The sequence below is a fragment of the Pavona decussata genome, unplaced genomic scaffold (genome assembly GCF_977016875.1).
Source record: "Pavona decussata unplaced genomic scaffold, jaPavDecu1.1 SCAFFOLD_164, whole genome shotgun sequence".
NCBI classification, from domain to species: domain Eukaryota; kingdom Metazoa; phylum Cnidaria; class Anthozoa; order Scleractinia; family Agariciidae; genus Pavona; species Pavona decussata.
Genome location: NW_028145575.1, coordinates 751987 through 770661, shown reverse-complemented (window position 1 = coordinate 770661; position 18675 = coordinate 751987). Strand labels below are relative to the sequence as shown.

The 18675-nt window shown below is 37.6% G+C and overlaps 2 protein-coding genes across 2 annotated transcripts; one reads left to right on the top strand and one right to left on the bottom strand.

The window, feature by feature from the left end:
* Nucleotides 1-329: 329 nt before the first annotated feature.
* On the bottom strand, nt 330-9250 carry LOC146464376 (N6-Methyl-AMP deaminase-like). Its single transcript, XM_085129814.1, has 10 exons — nt 9043-9250; nt 8570-8718; nt 7864-7924; nt 7274-7361; nt 6568-6649; nt 5516-5642; nt 3734-3814; nt 2678-2813; nt 1655-1758; nt 330-1157 (listed from the first exon to the last, which is right to left on the bottom strand). The coding sequence occupies exons 1-10, from the start codon at nt 9109-9111 to the stop codon at nt 969-971; spliced, it is 1086 nt and encodes a 361-aa protein (XP_084985940.1). The 5' UTR covers nt 9112-9250; the 3' UTR covers nt 330-968.
* LOC146464375 (kelch domain-containing protein 1-like) lies at nt 9139-16324 on the top strand. Its single transcript, XM_085129813.1, has 7 exons — nt 9139-9494; nt 10845-10997; nt 11442-11630; nt 12487-12639; nt 13161-13313; nt 14119-14292; nt 15196-16324. Exons 1-7 carry the CDS (start codon nt 9275-9277, stop codon nt 15360-15362), a joined length of 1209 nt encoding a protein of 402 aa, XP_084985939.1. The 5' UTR covers nt 9139-9274; the 3' UTR covers nt 15363-16324.
* The last annotated feature ends 2351 nt before the right edge of the window (nt 16325-18675 follow it).

Sequence of the window (18675 nt, the reverse complement as noted above, 5' to 3'; positions counted from 1 at the left end):
ACTAGTCTTCATTTACATATCAAAAGCACTAAGCTTTCTATCAAAACACTGAAAAGTAAACTCCAGTCTCACTTCCACTCAAAAGCCAGGTTACTAAACACAATTGTAAAATGGGCTTTTGCAGAAGCTTTTTTAATGGACATTCTCGTAAGCAGGACAGCTCTACTTTCGACCGCCTTCACGAAACCCCACTTGAACTCCCATACAAACTCTGTATTTACACTTTCCCATAAGCGGCCGCAGACTCTTTCAGGGGTTTACGATTTAGACCTTTCCTTTGTTTTTAAGCTCCCATAAACGGACACCCAAAAGGAAATCCCATTAGCCTCTGCATGAATCTTATTTTAATCAATCAACCTCACATCGCTGTTCATCACAATGATTTTACAGTAGGTTAATTACAGTTATCGCCATTATCGCGGCATTGCATAAGCCAATAAAACAAAAAAATTATTTAATTTCCCAATGTATTGTTAGCTGGGCAAGCTCCCGTAAGCAGCCATCTATCCCTTACACCTCTAGTGGCCACTTACGAGAACCATGCTCTTAAGCGGCCAGCTTCAGTTACGGATACCTTTTTTGCGTCCTGTGGGTGTCTGCTTACGAGAGCTTCCACTGTATTTATATTGCAAGCCTTAAATTAAAATTTGGAATGACAAAGAGATAAGATATATTACAGTGCGATGTGCCTTACCGTGGACACCCAACAAACTGTTAAATCTTACAAGTTAGCCAATCAGGATACGCCAATTTGATTAACGGTCACGCCTCCTTGCAAAGTTCAACAGGCAAGTGACGCAACAACGAATTATTGAAAACTATTATTGTCGTTTTGTATTTTATGTTTGTTGGGTAGCCACGGTAAGGCGTGTCGCACTGTAAAGGTGCAGCAGCTGGTACAATCAAAGCAATGATGCTGGAAATATTGCATTTTCACAACATTTTTATTATAAACATGTTTATTTATTTTAGAGACGTAATTCTTTGTCTGCATTCCACATCTCTTTTAGACCATTTTTGACAGACTCGCCTTCAAATATGTAATCAATGCTACTGTATGTTAAGTTCCACACCTGCTCTTCTGTCAGATCAAATGTTCTGGCCATTATAGAGTATTCCTCTGACAATGTTGTAGAAAACACGCCTTTATCATCAGTCTGTCAAATAATAAATAGACACAATGTAGACATGTCAATATGTGAAGAATAATCAAGCACTGGAATATAATAATAATTTCCTTGTTACAAAAGCAACTAAACCATATTTTAAAAGAATCATTTCTTTTTTCAATTTCATAGGATAAAAAGTAAAAAAAAGGTTTCAAACAAGAAAGCACACTGCGGTTGAGTTCTCAACAGAGAGACTTCTGCATCCATTGCTGTGACATTTTCACCCATAATGTGGAAATTTATTCCAAATTCCATGTAGCTCAAATTGATTTAATAAAGCACTTTTAAAGCTGTAATACTTACTGGCAATGCCAGTTAAAGGTGTTATATTCAAGTGAGTTCTTGGCTCAGTTCAGAAAACTTTTTTTGAATGCTAAATGACAGATTGCTCCTAATAAAAAATGCGATCACCAACAGGCGGAAACTCTATGCCCAACAGTAAGACAGTGTGAGTATACTAATTATTGTGATAGTTTAACACTTACACAAACAATACAGGGATGTTGTTTGCCATTATGCCAGTAGTCCAAATGATGATCAGCATACGATGCAACAGTCTTGGTCTTGACATTGGATGTTAGACACAGTTCTGTTGACAGTTTATTGTAAATTTAACATAAGTTTGTTGTAGCCTTCAATGAGGCAGGGCAAGGGTTGTATGTGAAGATACCAAAGAGCTATAGTGTTACTAGCCTGATTCTCACACATCTGAGGTTGTGCGCTGCCCCCTTACTTCTCTTCCTTGGGAGAAGGAGAGAAGCGAGGGAGCCGCAAACGACCTTGGATGTCTGAGAATCAGGCTACAGTTAGCTTGCATAATGACTGGCTTTTATAATATTGAACAGAAACCTCAGATGTGTAATATGTTCCAATCAATGTTAAGCGTGCAGGGGGAGCACAAAAACAGGGCTCTCAACCTTTTTTTGAATCATTGTTTTTGTCAAGATTCCCTGAGGCCACAAAGGGTAAAATAAGTAAAAACTCTTCTTAGTTTGAGTGACTAAATTCCCTTCCAAGTGTATGCTAAGTCCATGCTGGTAATAAATATGACAGCCAAATGCTCCAGAGTAAGAATGAACAGATAGAATCAAATACCATGCCCCACATCTGCCTGTATAATCCCACTTGGATGTAACACTACAGAGATTTAGAATTATTACATTTACACCAATCGGTAAATGGCAGAAATGACCATGTGACCATGTTTATCCTGTATTTGCTGCTCACTGTTTTCAGTTTCTCAGTAAAATTGAGTAGTTTTGGGTTAGCATCAAAGGCCAGTCAATTATTTTGTACTATTCTCATTTATGTACCTATTTTTTCAAGAAAACATAAAAAAATAAATTATCTCATCTTTCCCATTTGCCATAAACACAATTCTAAATCTCTATATTAATAGGAAGAAAACCAGAGGTATGCAAAGGTTTCAATGCTATTCATTCCAATAAGAATGAAAAATAAATCGGCACTGACCAACAGCAATGTTTAATAATTATTCCCCAACGTACCTATAGGAATGCCATGATTCTCTACTATCTCTACAAGATCTTGGGAGCCACCATTTTCTGGATGAATACAAGTTCCATGTCCTATTCTATCAGGGATTAAATCAAGCAGGACCCTTGTATCCTCCACATCAGGCACCTTACAAGCAATGATAAGATGGCTTTAAGATCAAGCTGATTCAAGAGGAAGAAAAGTGGGAATTGAAGTCTGCGATGTTTTCAAGGTTCGGCAAAGCCAAATTTTATTTCAGATCAGTCGAGTTAGCTTGATAATTTGATTATGAGATCACTTCAGTGCCATGGTGGTCTGTCTTGTTCTTGACTTTGGATTTTTTGATCCCCAGATTTTGAGTTCACAGGCACACCTTTTGAGTGAGGGAGAATCACATTTGCCTTCATGCTCTAAAGCCACCAAAACAAGGGAGGTGGCCGCAAAACATAAAGACAAATAGCCCAGTGTTCGCATCTGCACTGGAAGCTAAGTACTAGATTTGGACGGTGCTGCAGTTCATAGCGACTTTTGCTTCCAGTTGGCCACCTTGTTCTACACATTTGATCATCCTAGCAGTCATTGCAGACAAATGAGTGGTTACTACATCACACTGAAGGTTGGTGATTTTGATTTTTTTTTTATTCCTTTTCCAGAGGGGACACTCAAGTATATTTGGTGACTGAAAGGTATGAATAACGCCAAGTTGCTAGACACTTAATAAGTGCTATTAGGTTAAAACTGCACCCTACTCACCATGCCCGCCCCCCCCCCCCCCCCCCACGCTCCAAAAAAAAAAAACTAAATAAAAAAATAAACTGCAGTGGCCTAGACAGAAACTTCAACTTCCATACGTAAAACTCTAAAGAATTCCCTGCTACAATCGTTCCTCCAAAACAAAAACAAAAAAAGATACCAGAAACCTAACCTCCCAAAAAGTCCACAAAATTGTCATTATTATTTCAATTGTGTTGTTTTGTGTCTGCTCTCACCTATCATTGGCTAGTATGACAACTTTATCTCTGATTTTGGCACTGATAATAGCTCTATTGTAACTGAATTATACTTACCTCTGCCATGTGTAAAGCAAGTTTAAAGCCATTTTCTCGGGCAAGCTTCAGAGCTGGTACAAAATCTTTTGAGCTGTATGCCTGAGGTCATTAACAGAATGTGTGATTTTTATCGCTATTATGTTTCAGGTGACAATGATATTAAATGCAGCAATCGTGTTCAGGATGGGTGAAGACTAGCTGATTGAACCAATCTACAGTTGAACCTCTCCACAACGGCCACCTTGGGGACAGAAGAAAGTGGCCGTTGTGGAGAGGTGGCCGTTATGGGGAGGTAGGGGTGTAATATGACACTTTTTTTTTCGGGAAGTACAACATGTTTATTGTGCCAAATTCATGCTTACTGTAGCCTATAATGGCAATCCAATCTTAAATAATATATATAGATAAAATACACAATAAAACATAAATAATGTTTTGAATCAAAATGTTAACAAGTCGAAACGAGCAAGGTTCGCAACATTCGCTCTATTATTGTAGACAATTTATGCTTACTGCAGCATATAAACGGAACACAATCAAAATACGTATATCATTAAAATGGATACAGAAACGTAATGTTCCAAAGACAAATGTCGATTACTGCATCAGTTTATAAAAAGAGGTTTTTACAAAAAAGTACTGTACTGGCCGTTGTCGTTGTAGAGAGGTTTAAACAAGAGCTAATGTATGGACTGTCCGCCGGGACAAGAAAAATTGGACGTTGTAGAGAGGTGGCCGTTGTGGAGAGGTGGCCGTTAGTGGAGGTTCGACTGTATAAGCAAGTTGTAATGGAATGTTTTATCTACGTATGTTTTAGGCTTCATTTGAAACATCTTGCTCTCAAAACAAATTTATAGACCTTATGGTCTCTGAAGGCCCACGGCAGTTCAAGAGTATGGATTTGGAAATAATCCTAAAACATTTTACCATAGTTTTCAACCCATCAGAGTATGTGCTCACTTAAGGTTATTTTATTTACTAGTAAAAGGAATTATTAAAATCAGTTTACCCATTATGAATGTGGCCACATTTGAGAGTTAACAAGTTGATATTTTCATTAAATTCTATTGTTTATTATTCCCCCTAAACAATTTAACTATAAAAAAATTGCGATAATGTTGAAAACTTTAAAAAATTCAAAACCATCTTGGCTTAAAAGTTTAAAAAGTGACGACGTTTCAACGTTTGCTCAACGTCATTATCAAGTCAGCAATGACTGAAATGAAAACGAATATAAATGTAAAAGAATCCCTTAGAGACAAATAAAAGTGAAAATATGTTATCATAATGAAGTATTCGCACGCAGAGTCATGTAAAGAGTTTGGCGCGAATAGAGTCTTACTGAGTATTCAACTCAGGGTTCAATTTCTTAATGAACAACATCTCAAAGACCAGGCAGTCAAGCTTTGATCTACATTTCTTTAGAACAGAGAATTGCTTGTCGGCTAAATCAGCCTTCGATAGACCGTGTTGCTCAAGGTGCCTCCCGATTGCAGAATATTTGTGTTCATTAATGCGCTGGTGTAAATGACGAGGGGTATACCCGACATAATCTGCGTCGCACAGATCACCAAATCAAAACAACAGTGAATGAAAGAATTTGATGTAAAACACCAGGCGAGCATTAACTCTCTCATGCAATTCCGGCCAGTGTCTAAACAGGTGATGTGTTTTATGGTCCGTAATCTAGTTTGCTAATCACTCCTGCATTAAATAGGTATGGTGTGTAAACAGCGGCCGTGTGTACATCAGCCTACATGCACATTAGTACTTTGTTAATATTTCTGAAGCACTACTTACCCTAGGATCCCCACTCAAGTCTACACCCACTATAATCCCATTTGATTTTGATTTGAACTGCAAAGCCAGTTGTACAGTATCCATGGCATCGTCAACACCAAGTCTGCGATTTATGGCCAATATAAACCTTCCATAAAAAGATGAAAAGACAAACAGATTTTAATCCTTGCAGGTCCAAGTTATTGGTCTCAAGCTGTGTCTTTTGATACTGGAATGGGAATACTCAGAATAGTCAGTAATTCTGTTCTTTTGGAACCTATAATTCTGTTTTTGGAGAGAATTGGCATTTACCTGATGGCAAAATGAACAAATTAGGTCCACTTTGGGTCTAAGCAGCCCACATGGCTGGAGTTCACTTAAAGGGGAAGTATCACGAAAATTTGATGCAATTTCAAAACCCAAAAATGTTTGTCTGACAACAGAAACAAAAAATAATTGTCTAGCTGTGTTATAAATTATCACCCCAGTGCAATGAAACTGTCAATTAGTGCCTCTGGCCAGAGACAGGGTAGGTCAGAATGGATTGAAACTTGAAAAATGTTAGGCTAATGTTTTTCAAGTTTTCGTATTTTTGTCTCCAAAATGCGCTAGAACAGAGTACAAGTTGTTCCTGTCAAGAATTGAGTTGATTTCTCCCCTCGCGTTGTTCTAGAATTATTTTGTAGCAAAGTGAAGGTCTTATTTCACCATTTTTAACAAAAGAGGTCTAAAACACCATGATACTTCCCCTTTAATGACGTGGTGAGGTGGGAAGGTAAAGAAGATGTTCAAACCTAAGTAACCTATATACTAGCCAGAAGTTTAACATGGTTACTGTGAAATGAAGCAACTAGGAGTATTACTGCTGCACTCTGGATGCAATGCTGGTCCATGACAAGGTCACCCCCAACTTCTGACAGAATGTTCCATTAAAAGTCTCACAAGCCATTTTTAATACAATGTATTTCCACATGCTATTACAGGACAAGATGTGAGTTTTGGCAATAGCATCTGAATCAATGCAAGAGGAAGGTTAGTTAATGAATGAAACTAAATGTATTGACTTAAGCTACCTGACAGTTATACTAGGGTTGGTTATTTTAGCATCCTCAATAGCTGCCAAGACTGTTTCTATGTAGGACTGCTTTGTCATACCTGTGGTGAATAAAAAAAATCCATTAATGACAATTTCAGAGAGTAAGTTAGCAAATTTAACTTAAGTTTACTTTTTTTAAATGAGAATCTCTGTGTTCATTAGCTCATCATACTTTTAATTCTATTTTGGAATTCTTACCAAAAGTCCCTTTACAGGTAGAGGCAATAAAGATTTTATTAGACGTATTTAATGGAAGACTGTATGTAATAACAAGTGGAAATATGGTGGTGTAACGGTTGGGATCAGACTTTTGATAGGACGGTCACCCCAAAATAGCCAAGTTGACTGAAAAACTTTGACATCTTCTGAACTCATCGAGACGTTGATGGTCTTTCCACCACAAAAGAAAATAACATTCATCCATGTACAGGTTCATTAATTTATGCTTCAAAATCCTAGATTACATAAATTACTTAATCATCATCCTCATCATCATCATCATCATCAGTGTGATCCAAAATTATGATTGCCGCCATCATTTGCCACCTTTATCGACATTGCCATCATCATAGTTATCATAATTCATTCTTATAGGTGCATTTAAATTTGTTCCTGGGAAAAAAATGAATTATGGTAAATTGAAAATTTGCACATATGCATTGCATGGGTGACATTTGCAATACCTGTCTTTGGGTTAGCCCTTGGAGTGCTCCTTAGCTCTAAATATCTGACATTATCTTGTGCAAAGTCTTCAATCACACTTTTCGTTACCTTGAAGGTAATATAACATACAATCGAAGCCCATTAATATGACAACTGACAGGCTGAAAAAATGTGGTTGGATTAACTGGGTTTTTTAACCATGCATCTTTTCTGAGTAATTATGAATTATAAATTTGACAGCATTTTGTCTTGAGATATTGATGCATGGCAATAAATGAAACCCAAAGAGATAATAGAATCACACATAACGGCCCATTAACAATCACTCCTTATAATGCATGTTTCATCCAGTATACTGCCTCTCCTCTTCCAGTCCCAGGGAATGGGTAAGGTCCTGGGAATACGTTTGCCTCCTCCATTTTGCGGGAGAGTTCAAATCATATTTTTGGCAATGACGACCTTGTTTGCCATATATATCCCATCTCCCTGCAACTTTAAAATCCGGATTCCTCCTTCTCCCAACCTTGTTCAAATTCCTAGAAATTTACATGCAGTTAACTCTAAGCAAAGGGTAAATGAGAGTTCATTGAAGTCACTTTGATTCTCTAACCTGGAATACTGTGTCGGTGTCATCTACAAGCTGATAGATAATTCCAAACATTGACAAACACCTGTGAGAAAGGAAGAAGTAAAGAGAAAATTACTCTCCTGAGAGGATAATTAGCTCTAAGCAAGTTAATATGCCATGGAATGGATCAAACAACTTGAAAAAATTTAACAACTAGAACTAGAGTTACTAAAAGTGTATGTCTTGGTGATGTAATGTAAATTCAATGCAGTAATGACTCCATTAAACACCCCTCGTTTTAAAGCACTATCCTTCTAATCTTTCAAAGTAATTTACAATCTGGATTCAAACCAATAGGTGTCCCTTAGATTTGCATAATTACCCCCATTCCACTACAACTTCCTATCCTGCAAGAATTGATGGACAAAAATAACAGCACAGCCATTGACATTGGAAATTCCGAGGTAGGGGGGGGGGGGGAGGGAGGAGCTAAACAAAAAAGCATTGCACGACAGGGGTACATATATTTTCTGTAACAACACAGTACTATCCCACTTGCAATGGCACAATCCTATGGTTGCTGTAGTCCCACAGTCACCAAATAATACATTTGGTTCAGATGGTAAAACTTAAGTGCTCAAGGCTACAGCCTGTAGCACATCCGAGTTGCTTTTTGAAGTACAATATTAAGTGGGTACTCTGAAATCCTGCTATCTAATTAACTAGTGGTTCATGCTAGAAAACTTACTCTTCTAGACTTCTTTTGTCGCCTTTCTGGATCGTTGTTTCCCATTGTGACACTAAACTGTTCAGGTTTTCCTTTTCTGCGGTCTTTTTCAGTATTAGCTTCTCAATCGTCTCTGCGCTTATAGATCCGTTTATATGAGCATGAAGCTCCTGGAATATAAAAAAATTACCCCCTTTTTTTTTTTCAAAAAAGTTTTTGAGCCATAAAATAATATGAACAATGATAAAGCAGGTGATTCCGTTTACCCTTTACTAAGGTTTTTTATCCTGAAATGAAATAAGCTTAGTGTAAGCGAATAATGATGTGACGGGTAATTCCTGTGGGAGTCAGCAAAAATTAAGGTTAAGCGAAAGTCAGTTACAGTTGAACGAAAAGCACATAAACATGCCCCTATCAGAGGAAAGTATCTTATCCACTTGTAAATTAGATGAGAAATCTCCTTGAAAAAAACTTTTTCTTTGGTAAAAACTTACAATTTTGGGGATTTTCTTGAAGAAATTAAACGGTATTCTTTCATCCACAACCCCTCGGCTGTCCGCCATGCCTGTGAATATCGATTTGCATTTGCGTGTTTTGATTGGTCAAATGAGTCAAGTATATTGATTCGGATCTTCCCGCCAAAATCTGAAGCTCGCGCGCAGTCACGGATCGAACAGTTTGCTTTCAGCAGTTCTCTCATCGCGTTTTGCTTGCAGACAAACAACAATGGGAAATGAATCTTCAGCGCCGATTACTTATGGTACAAAGCTTCTAAATGATGTAAAAGTGGAATGGAAGAAGGTGGAGATGGATGCGAAATTGCCCTCTCGAGATGGCCACTGTGCGGCCGCGGTGGCGAACAAACTTTACGTGTTCGGTGGAGTTCGCTGGCTTCCTGACATAGGCGAAGTAACCGAATCCAACGAGATTCTCGTTTTCGATGCTGGTAAGCAAAAGTTACATATTGATCTTATGTTGCAACTGTTATTGAAGTTTCTGTGGATTGCCGATTGCCTTTTCCTACCCGAATAACAACAGATTTTCAAACCAGTCGAAGAAGAATTTTTTGCCAATAATTTAGTTCTATACTTTGCCTTTCTTTGACTTTCCCAAGTCCATGGTTTAGTATAAAGCCTTGGATTTTAACGTACACTTGACACCCGGCTTCAATGGCGAATCGATAATGAAATCGATAATGGATGAAAATCAATGTCAATCGATAATAGGCGATTTTTATTAATTTATTAGTAATGGTAATCGACAATCAATGTGGTGACTTTTTTCTCAATTTTCTTTTATTGTCATCGCTTGCCATCTTTTGATGGACTTTCTATTTTTATTGACTCAACAATTTTCATTTACAGTTGACTGTCATGACTCTTACCAATAGCAGATACCAGTTGATTTCAATTAACTGTCACTGTTTTGGACAATTCGTTCTTGTTTTTGGCTGACATTGACATTTCTGTCTTTTTACTCTTTATTATAATTGTATTTTTACATGTTAGCCGCACATGCACTTAGCCTTGCGCCGCATGAGGACTGGACATGAACTAATTTAAGTCGCGTGTTCTGCACCCAAGATGGCGTGGAGAGTGGCGTAGACAGTTTTTGAGTTTTTTACTTTTTCGCCTGAAAGACAGTGTTTGCTTGTTGCTGGAAAAACAGTGTTTTGTGCTTCCGGTCCTGCTGGAAGCAATTGCCATTAAAAGCCAAGAAATCGTCAAAAACAATCACTAATAATATTTTTTTAGTAGTGTTTGACCAGTTGATTTCCTATCATTCATTTCCAATGATTGGTCAAGCTCGGTTGATTCAGCTGAGAATCCAGAAAAATTGGGCTAAACTTATGCAGGTGGTAAATTATTGGCCAGGGTACTTTGATGCAACAATTTATTAATTTTTTGTTGCGTGTACACACAGACAATGATAATATTACAATAATAATTACAATTATAATAGCTGCACACACACAGTCATACACACGCAACAGTAAGTACACAGTTACTATTTATAGTGTCTTTACAGAAAGATACAGTAGGAAAAATAAAATAAATAAAAAATAACTAGGGGTAAATAAGTATTTTAGAGAGATAGAAAAGCAATAAAAGGGATTTGCTGAATGCTTAAATCTTACCTATACGAGAAATTTATTATTGCCTGGTGTACCATAACAAATTCCTAAGTAACTGCCATTGCTGGCTTTTTGTAGCCCGCTAGGTAGAATAGCAGTATAATGGAGCTAGGCTATAAGGAGTGGAAAAAACAAATCAATAGTGGACTGTGTTTTTCTTAGATTCCCAGTCACTAAACAAGATTGTGACAGGAGGTGAAGTCCCATCAGCGAGATCATCTGCAGCAATGGCCGCAGTTGGAAACAAACTGTATGTTTTTGGTGGACTGAGCAGAGATTGTGGATGGCTGAATGATCTGTATGCTTTTGATACTGGTGAGTGAAATTATGTACAGTCATGCAGCACTCTTAGAGTGTTAAATAAATAAATATTAATAAATAAAGAAATAAATATTAATAAATAAATAAAAAGATTTATACAGCGCCATATCCATGGCTCATGGCGCTTTACAATAAGATAGTATTGAAAAGAAAATCACATTAAAAATTTACACCTGTCCAGTGATAATCTAATCTAATCTTATCTAATCTAATCTAATCTAATCTAATCTAATCTAATCATAATCTAATCTAATCATAATCTAATATGTGTTGCAGGCCATTTGGTGATAAATGTTTATATAAATATATCTAAAAGTACATTTCCTTGGAATTTTAAGAGTTAGTGTGTGGCAGGAGCTATGTGATTCATTTCCCCTTCTAGGTGTTCTTCAACCTTTCCTCCTTGTTACTTCTTACAACTTTTCTTTCTTGTATCAGAAACAAAACAGTGGCAAAAGATTGCATGCAGTGGTGTTCCTCCATCACCTCGTGACAAGCTAACATGTGTTGCTATGGGAACCAAGATTCTTTTCTTTGGTGGCTTTGGTCCTTTAGAAGAAACAGACACTTCTCAAGAAGAGGGAGCAGATTTTGGATGGTTCAATGATCTCTTTAGTTTTAATACAGGTATGTATCATGTAGTGTAATACCGGTGAATCTATAGGCACAGGTACATAAGCTGGACTTTCCAGATGATGCAGACCCTAAGTTTAGAGGCTTAAGTTTAATAGAAAGAAAAGTTTGTCTTAAGTTTCATTAGCTGTTATAGTATGTTAGCTCACATTATATAAATCTTCTTTCAAATATGAGTGCATTAAGCCACATTTTAATATTACCAGTAACTAGTCTCAGGAGGTCTATTCATATATAAGCTTTTAGCCTCATTAGGCTTCCTTGCACATTTATTGAAATGTAACTATCAACGATTTCTGTTCAACCTGTTTTTGCGTTTGACATTAGGAGAATGCAAACTACTCGTGTCGCTTCTTTCTGGATGCTGTGCAATTTCAGGGTTTGGACGCCATCTTGGGCTGGCTGATCACTCGCCTTGATTTCATGCAAGGGCCTCAAGCCCATGTAGTAGCCACTAGAGATCGAACACACTTTGTTAATCCATGATTATTACTAGTGTACACTAGGGTTTATCTTCTTGAGGATGATAGAGCTTCATAGGGTACTGTGTGAAGAATCCCGGACAATTAATGGAATAGCTGCTATAGAATTGCTTATAATTATCATTATCTAAAACTTATCTTTATTGTCATTACTTTTTCACTGGGATTTCTCCTATCAATTAAATCAGTTTTTCAGGGAATTTTACAAGGTCAAAAACAAAGAAAAATTTTTAATGCCTGTAAAGAAACAGTGCAGTAACCAGGGATCCAAAGGAAGGACTCCTTCACTTGCAAATCAACAGAATCATTTTAGCATATACTTGTAGAAAAGCCTCACTGTTTTCTAATGGTAAGAATACTGTTCTTAGAAATCTGTACATGGGAAAAGCTGTTGCCTTCATTTACTGGATGTCCAACACCCCGAGCAGCTCATGGAATGTGTGCTGTTGGATCAAAGCTTTTCATCTTTGGAGGCAGAGACAGTGTTGGCAGGAAAAATGACCTGTTTGTTTTGAACACAGGTGAGTCTACTGACTCTACTGGAATGGAAATTAAAATGCTACCATTTGTGCAGATAGGAGTGATGTGGTTACTTATAAGTCACTTTTACCCTACCTCAATTAATCACCCTTCTCAAATAATCCCCCACACCTTTATAATCATCCCCTTTTGTCCAAAGAGGTTTACGGCTCCAAGAGAGAAAAGTCAGGGCTCTGGGGCTCTATTGTTTTACCCGAGGGTTCCATTTAGGCAGAATCAGCATCTTTATCCGGGCTCCAAGTAGAGAAGGCTTTGGGCTCCACACACAAAAAAAATTACAGGGCTCAGCTCCAAAAACCTCCCTTTGGGATCTTGAAATGTAAAATTACAGTTAAAGCATTATAAAATTTTCCTTGAAAAATCACCTCTCTTGAACAGTCACCCAAGTAAAAAGAACATAGTAGTCCCCAACTATATTCAAGGAAATATGTGTGTTGCTGATGAATATATTTTACTGAGGTTTCAGTCTGCAAACTTTATAAACCCCATTTGTTTTTTTCAGAAACTATGGAGTGGATCCTGACGCCCACTACAGGACGACAACCAGAGCCTCGTTCATTTCACACATGCACTGCTGTTGGTAACAGAGTGATTGTTATTGGTGGAAGAAGTCCAGAGAATATTCATTTTGATGGTCTACACATCTTTGATACAGGTAAACCAGCAACTAATCTACAACACTGTTCATTCTGTTCAGGGAAACAGATTAAATTATTCTTTTATTTTGTTAGGATTTTCAACCTTCTTACTGGGTTGTAATAACTTACATGTAAAATGATTGGCATTCATCCATTTTTCAACTAAAACAGCATGATGATTTTGCAAAATAGTAATTTTTCAGAATTGTTTTGGGTTGTAATACTTTAAAACAATTGGCAATCACCCACTTCAACTAAAACAGCTTATTATTGCAAAATGGGTTTTTATATGTTATTAATGATTGACAGTCACTCCCCTATGCCCCTCACAGCAGTAAGTTTTATCGAGAAGCATGTTTTCACCATAAAGACAAGCAGAACAGGTTTAATAACAGCGTATTTCACAAAAAAGTAATTTTTCCAAAATTTTATCAGGAAACATGTTTTTGCCATAAGGACAAGTTGAACAATAACTCATCAGGCTAATTGAAACAGCATATTTCGCAAAATAGCAATATCACAAGGTTTACTATTTCGGGAAATATATTTATTTTAATTTATTTAATTTTTAATTTTGTCGCAATTGCAATGAAAATGTATTGCAGTAACAAGTCTTTACGAGTGTTAAGTTATAACGGTATTTCTGATAACCAGCACTTGTTTCTCAACTTCTTGTTTCATTTCATTTCGTTTCCCAAAATAGTATAAGCTGAGCTTATCTCTAACCAATACACTCTACAATACAGCATAAGAGGCCAGCAAAACTAACTGTAGCAGGCAGTGGCTTGTTATTCAATGAAAGTGTTGACGTTACTGTTACAGACACATCTGAATGGCTTCAGCCATCAGTATCTGGAAGTAAACCAGCTGCCAGGGGAGTGCATACGGCCACACTCGTAGGAAACCAGTTTGTTCTGTATGGAGGTTCGTCTGATTTTGATGAGGAAACAATACAGTGTCAGGAGTACCATGGAGATGTCCACCTAATAGAGAAGGGTAATTGGTATTCTATTTCTTTGGCTCATTTTGTACATTGAAGTCAGAACGTTAATGTTTCTGAACCTTAAGGAACTGCAGCTGTTTTTGCAGAAAGACCTAAAATGTCTATCAGCAGAGTTTGCATAAGTTGGAGAGAAAAACCCAGAGAGGGGGGGGGGGGGAGGGGAGAACTCAGGGAAGGGAGGGTACAAATGAGCCTGAGTTGTAAGAGCCAAAAAAATGTTTAAGGCCCCAGAAAGGTCTGCTCCTCTCACTGTAAAACCCTAAGAAAGGTCCCTCCTAAATCTTGCCACCCTAAAAAAGGCCACTGTATATTTCCAACTTCAAAAAAGCCCCTTTTCACTAATTTCAAACCCATAAAAGGTCTCCCCCTTCCCACCCCCTGGAGAGCAAAATAAACATTGCGGGGTCCTGGATCGATCAATGTTTCATTTCAGAACAATGGTCCCCTCTTGCCCCACCCCTACATTTACCACTGATTGGCCTCAGTAACAACGTTTTCCCCTTCTTATACAAAAAGATCAAAAATTGGGTACACAGTACAGTTGAGGAAGGCCAAAAATCAGATGCCATCCAGGGTGCACACCCATATGGTGCATTTGTGGGAATGTTGTGGTAAAATTTTCTTTTTGCCTTAAAATGTTCAACCTTTTCAATTTTATTTTCTGTTGCTCCAGATTATGATAATGAATCTGAAGCGAAGGAAAATAAGTTATGTAAAAATTACCAGTCAATAATTATTGTTTTCAAGAAGTTCAAACCAAAACGGTAGTACACTCTTCCCAGGGTTTTGGTATATAAAGATACCTAGCCCCAATGCAGCTTTACTGAACCACTGGTACCGAGACATTGCTCTCTGAATACGATTTTATTTACAGTTGATTTTATTTTGTGCTGCAGATCAACTCTTGGCTGGCAAGTCTCAGGGTCCAGACCCCAATGATGTTCCTCCAGCTGTTGCTGCACAAGGTCTGGCCAGTGTAGCTGCTAACATTGTACAATGTGAAACAATTGAAGAAGAAGAAGACAGTAGTGAATATGAGGAGTCATCAGATGATCAACAGTGATCTGAAAAAAAATAACTGTTCAAAACTATTATTCAAGGTTTCGTCCTCTCTTCTAATCCCGTGTAGCTGATTGGTGATGTTCTTAAACAGTTTGTACTACAGTAGCTGTATGTGTATGTGATCAAAATGAAGAAGGATCAATGCCCAAAGAGATGAAGATTTTTCCTCTCTCCTCCCTCTTCGTTCCTCTTTACCCCTTCTTCCTCAGCCCTGACCCTCCCTCTCTGCCTGCCTCCTTTCTCTCCTGACTCCAACACCTCTGTCTAGCTCACTCCCATGGTTTGACTAGCACCAGTTTCTGTATTATTCTTTGAAAGATACAGCTAACCACATGAACTTGTAATAAAGTTGTAGTGACTTCCTCCAACAAGGTGACCAAAGTTACTGTGGAGAGGCTGGTTCACATGGTCTATGCAAATGAAAACACAACTGAAATACAAGCACAAATGCACACATGTTCAAGCTATTGCCTTATTGTGTTTGAGCTCCCATTTCCATTGCATATGTAAACCTGGTTTTAGCTTGTCTCTCTCCATGCATGTAGTGTCACAGCTAAGGTTAGGTGTTATAGCTAGGGTAAGCTGGGTTTTATTTATGTTTTTGTGGCCTTAGTACAGTGACAAAAAGGGGAAGTATTCTTATAACATTATGCTTTGTGTAATCTGAGTGTTATCTACAAACATATATTGAGAATCTATCTTAATGCCAACGTTATTTAATTAAAGGTGTTGAAATGAAATGGTTCAAGAACTGTAGTTCAGTAGCTACATGTACCCTGACTTATCATCAGTAGTTGTGTGTGCAAGCACAGGTTGACTAGCTAAGCTTTATGTTAAAATTTGTTCAACAAAAACACTTTGTTTGGTGTCCTGCTATGTAAATACAGTAACTTGATAGTCTAGATATTATCATGGCATATTTTAAGTAATAAAAGAAATAAAGAACATTCAATTTACGTGTGACTTCTGTGCCCAATCTCAAGCTGACTCGTACCAATGGTATTGATTAAGCTCTCAAACACCCCCCCCCCCCCCCCCTCCCCACTCCAAAATTCATCCTACTTTCCCAGCAATTCCTGTGAGCAGAGGAACTGTTAGTCCTTTGATAGTATTGGAGAGTGAAGGGGATATCTATCTTTCCAGGAATATTTTAAATTGATTTTTCTCGTAAGAGGTTCATTAAAAAAATCACTTAAATGTAAACATGGTCTGAGAGAGCGAGACATGAATGCTTGATAGCGGTCATCCAAAGTTAAGATGTCCTGTGGGAAATGTAAGGGCGCATTCGATTGACCCTATTCCCGGAATAGGAATACATACAAGGAATCCCTAAAGAGGTTTTTGGAGTTAGTGGAATGCAAGACCTCTCTTGAATTATCATGTTTCACTGAAAGTTTGCAGATGCATTTTTCCAAATTTACCTAAAAAGAGAAATCTAACAGCTCTTATTCTTAACTCTCTCTTATTCTTATTCAGGAATACAGTCAATCGTACACAACATGAAATTTCCTTCCCATATTTTGAAATATTATTTACCAAAGAATCCCCTTGGGAAAGGCTAAGCTTGATTATCAGCCACTGTTCTGGGAATGAGCCTATGCTCCTATCCAGGAAAGAGGTTCCAGACCCAAGGAAGCAGCAGAAATCAAACCATAAGGAAAGTCCTTGGAATCAAAAATAGAACCAGGGCTTAAAACGTTTCGAAGCTTTGAGTGATACTCCAATAGCTGATTCAAACTATTGAAGTCATTGTTGTGAGGATTGTTAATTGAAGCCATTAGCAATGACACTTACATTTAACACTTGTAGCCATTATGCAACTTCAGATGGGTCAGGGTATTTTGCAAAATGCTGAACACTGCATTTTATGCAAATCTACAGCATTTACAGTTAAACAACAAATGATATTATTTGGGCCTAAGTGCTTCTCTATACTATTTTAGGTTAAGCACTGACAGCTTTTAGTTGTTGTTATGGCAGATATTTGACATTACGGGACTTCAATGGATTCAGTAAAATACCTGGGCTGCCTACTTCAGTTCTACATACATTATACCATTGAAGTCAATAGTGATATTTTACCATTTATTTGCCCACAATTCTATGGACATTATACCACTGATGTCAATTGCTTTGTGTTTATTTAAGTCCTCCCACTCTCACAGTGTATCTGTCAGTGTGTGCTTCCAGAAAAAAAAAATGTATTCATACCCCATACCTCCCCCTACAGAAGGGAATTTGCAAGTACGAGGAGGAGGGCTCTCATAAGTCAAAGTTTACAAAACAAAGTTTGAAGCTAAGTTATTGAAATTTCTAGAAGGCGGGGGTGGAATTTAATCCAAACTGGCTTCTGTGGGAAGTTATTTTACGACTGTAAACCTCAGCATTTCCTGTGATTTAAAAATCATGTAGACAGAAATAAGTGTGTATTTGTAGGAAACAGAAGACGATAGTTAAAAGAGAACAAAGTTCACATAAAGAGAAAATTTGAAATTGATTAATTTCGTTGTAATGAGTATACATGCTATCTTTCAATGATTTGTTTCCAGGGCAACTTAACAAATTTAAAAATAGCACCTTGATGTAAAACTGTCAAGGTGTAATTTGCAGTATTATAAATTTCATAATTTTGACAGGTCAGATATCAATTAAATAGTCATGTCCAGTTGGCTGAAGGAGAGGTAAGAATAAAAATAACAAATTCAGTGGGGAAGCAATGCTGGTTCAAATTTTGTTGAGTGTCCTGGCTTGATTTATTCTGCAGACTCTGAGAAAACATCCCTCCACCCCAGGCCCCACCCCCTCCCCGCCCTCCGCCCCCCAGCCCCCAAAAATCCTACTGAGATAGTTCACTGGTATTAATTTCAAAGAATACAATTTAAGACATTTAGTGTACAGAGGATGTAGGTCCCCTGCCCTTAATTTAGCTATGATTATTTTTCGGTCAGTGTATCACACGGACTACGGACTGGGTGTGAAGGAAGGAACTAAGGTATAAAACGCGGACTACAGACTAACGGACTGGGTATAAAATTATTCAAATTAAGAAACTACAGGTTGCTCGAGGTCCCATTAAGTTTATTGGTTTTTCTAACAACCGCCGGAAATGTATAACAATAAATTATTGATAAAGATTATGATACTTTCGTGTTTTAGAGACTTTCAGGATGCTCGTGGCACATTTAATTTCTTACGCAAAGTTTCCGTTACACAGGCTTCTTCTTGGTCATGCTCTGGAGTCTTTGGAGGTCAACAGAGAAGTGCATCTTTTTTTCGATCGTTGAAAATGATTTTGCTCGCTATCTTGCCTTGCG

Excerpts from the sequence above, each read along its gene's own strand:
- LOC146464376 (XM_085129814.1), bottom strand. The coding sequence starts at position 9,111 with ATGGCGGACAGCCGAGGGGTTGTGGATGAAAGAATACCGTTTAATTTC. Across the intron at positions 6,650-7,273 it reads AAGGGCTAACCCAAAGACAG|GTATGACAAAGCAGTCCTAC; the intron begins GTATTGCAAATG and ends TATTCACCACAG. Across the intron at positions 3,815-5,515 it reads ACTTGAGTGGGGATCCTAGG|GCATACAGCTCAAAAGATTT; the intron begins GTAAGTAGTGCT and ends TAATGACCTCAG.
- LOC146464375 (XM_085129813.1), top strand. The coding sequence starts at position 9,275 with ATGGGAAATGAATCTTCAGCGCCGATTACTTATGGTACAAAGCTTCTA. Across the intron at positions 9,495-10,844 it reads GATTCTCGTTTTCGATGCTG|ATTCCCAGTCACTAAACAAG; the intron begins GTAAGCAAAAGT and ends TGTTTTTCTTAG. Across the intron at positions 10,998-11,441 it reads TCTGTATGCTTTTGATACTG|AAACAAAACAGTGGCAAAAG; the intron begins GTGAGTGAAATT and ends TTCTTGTATCAG.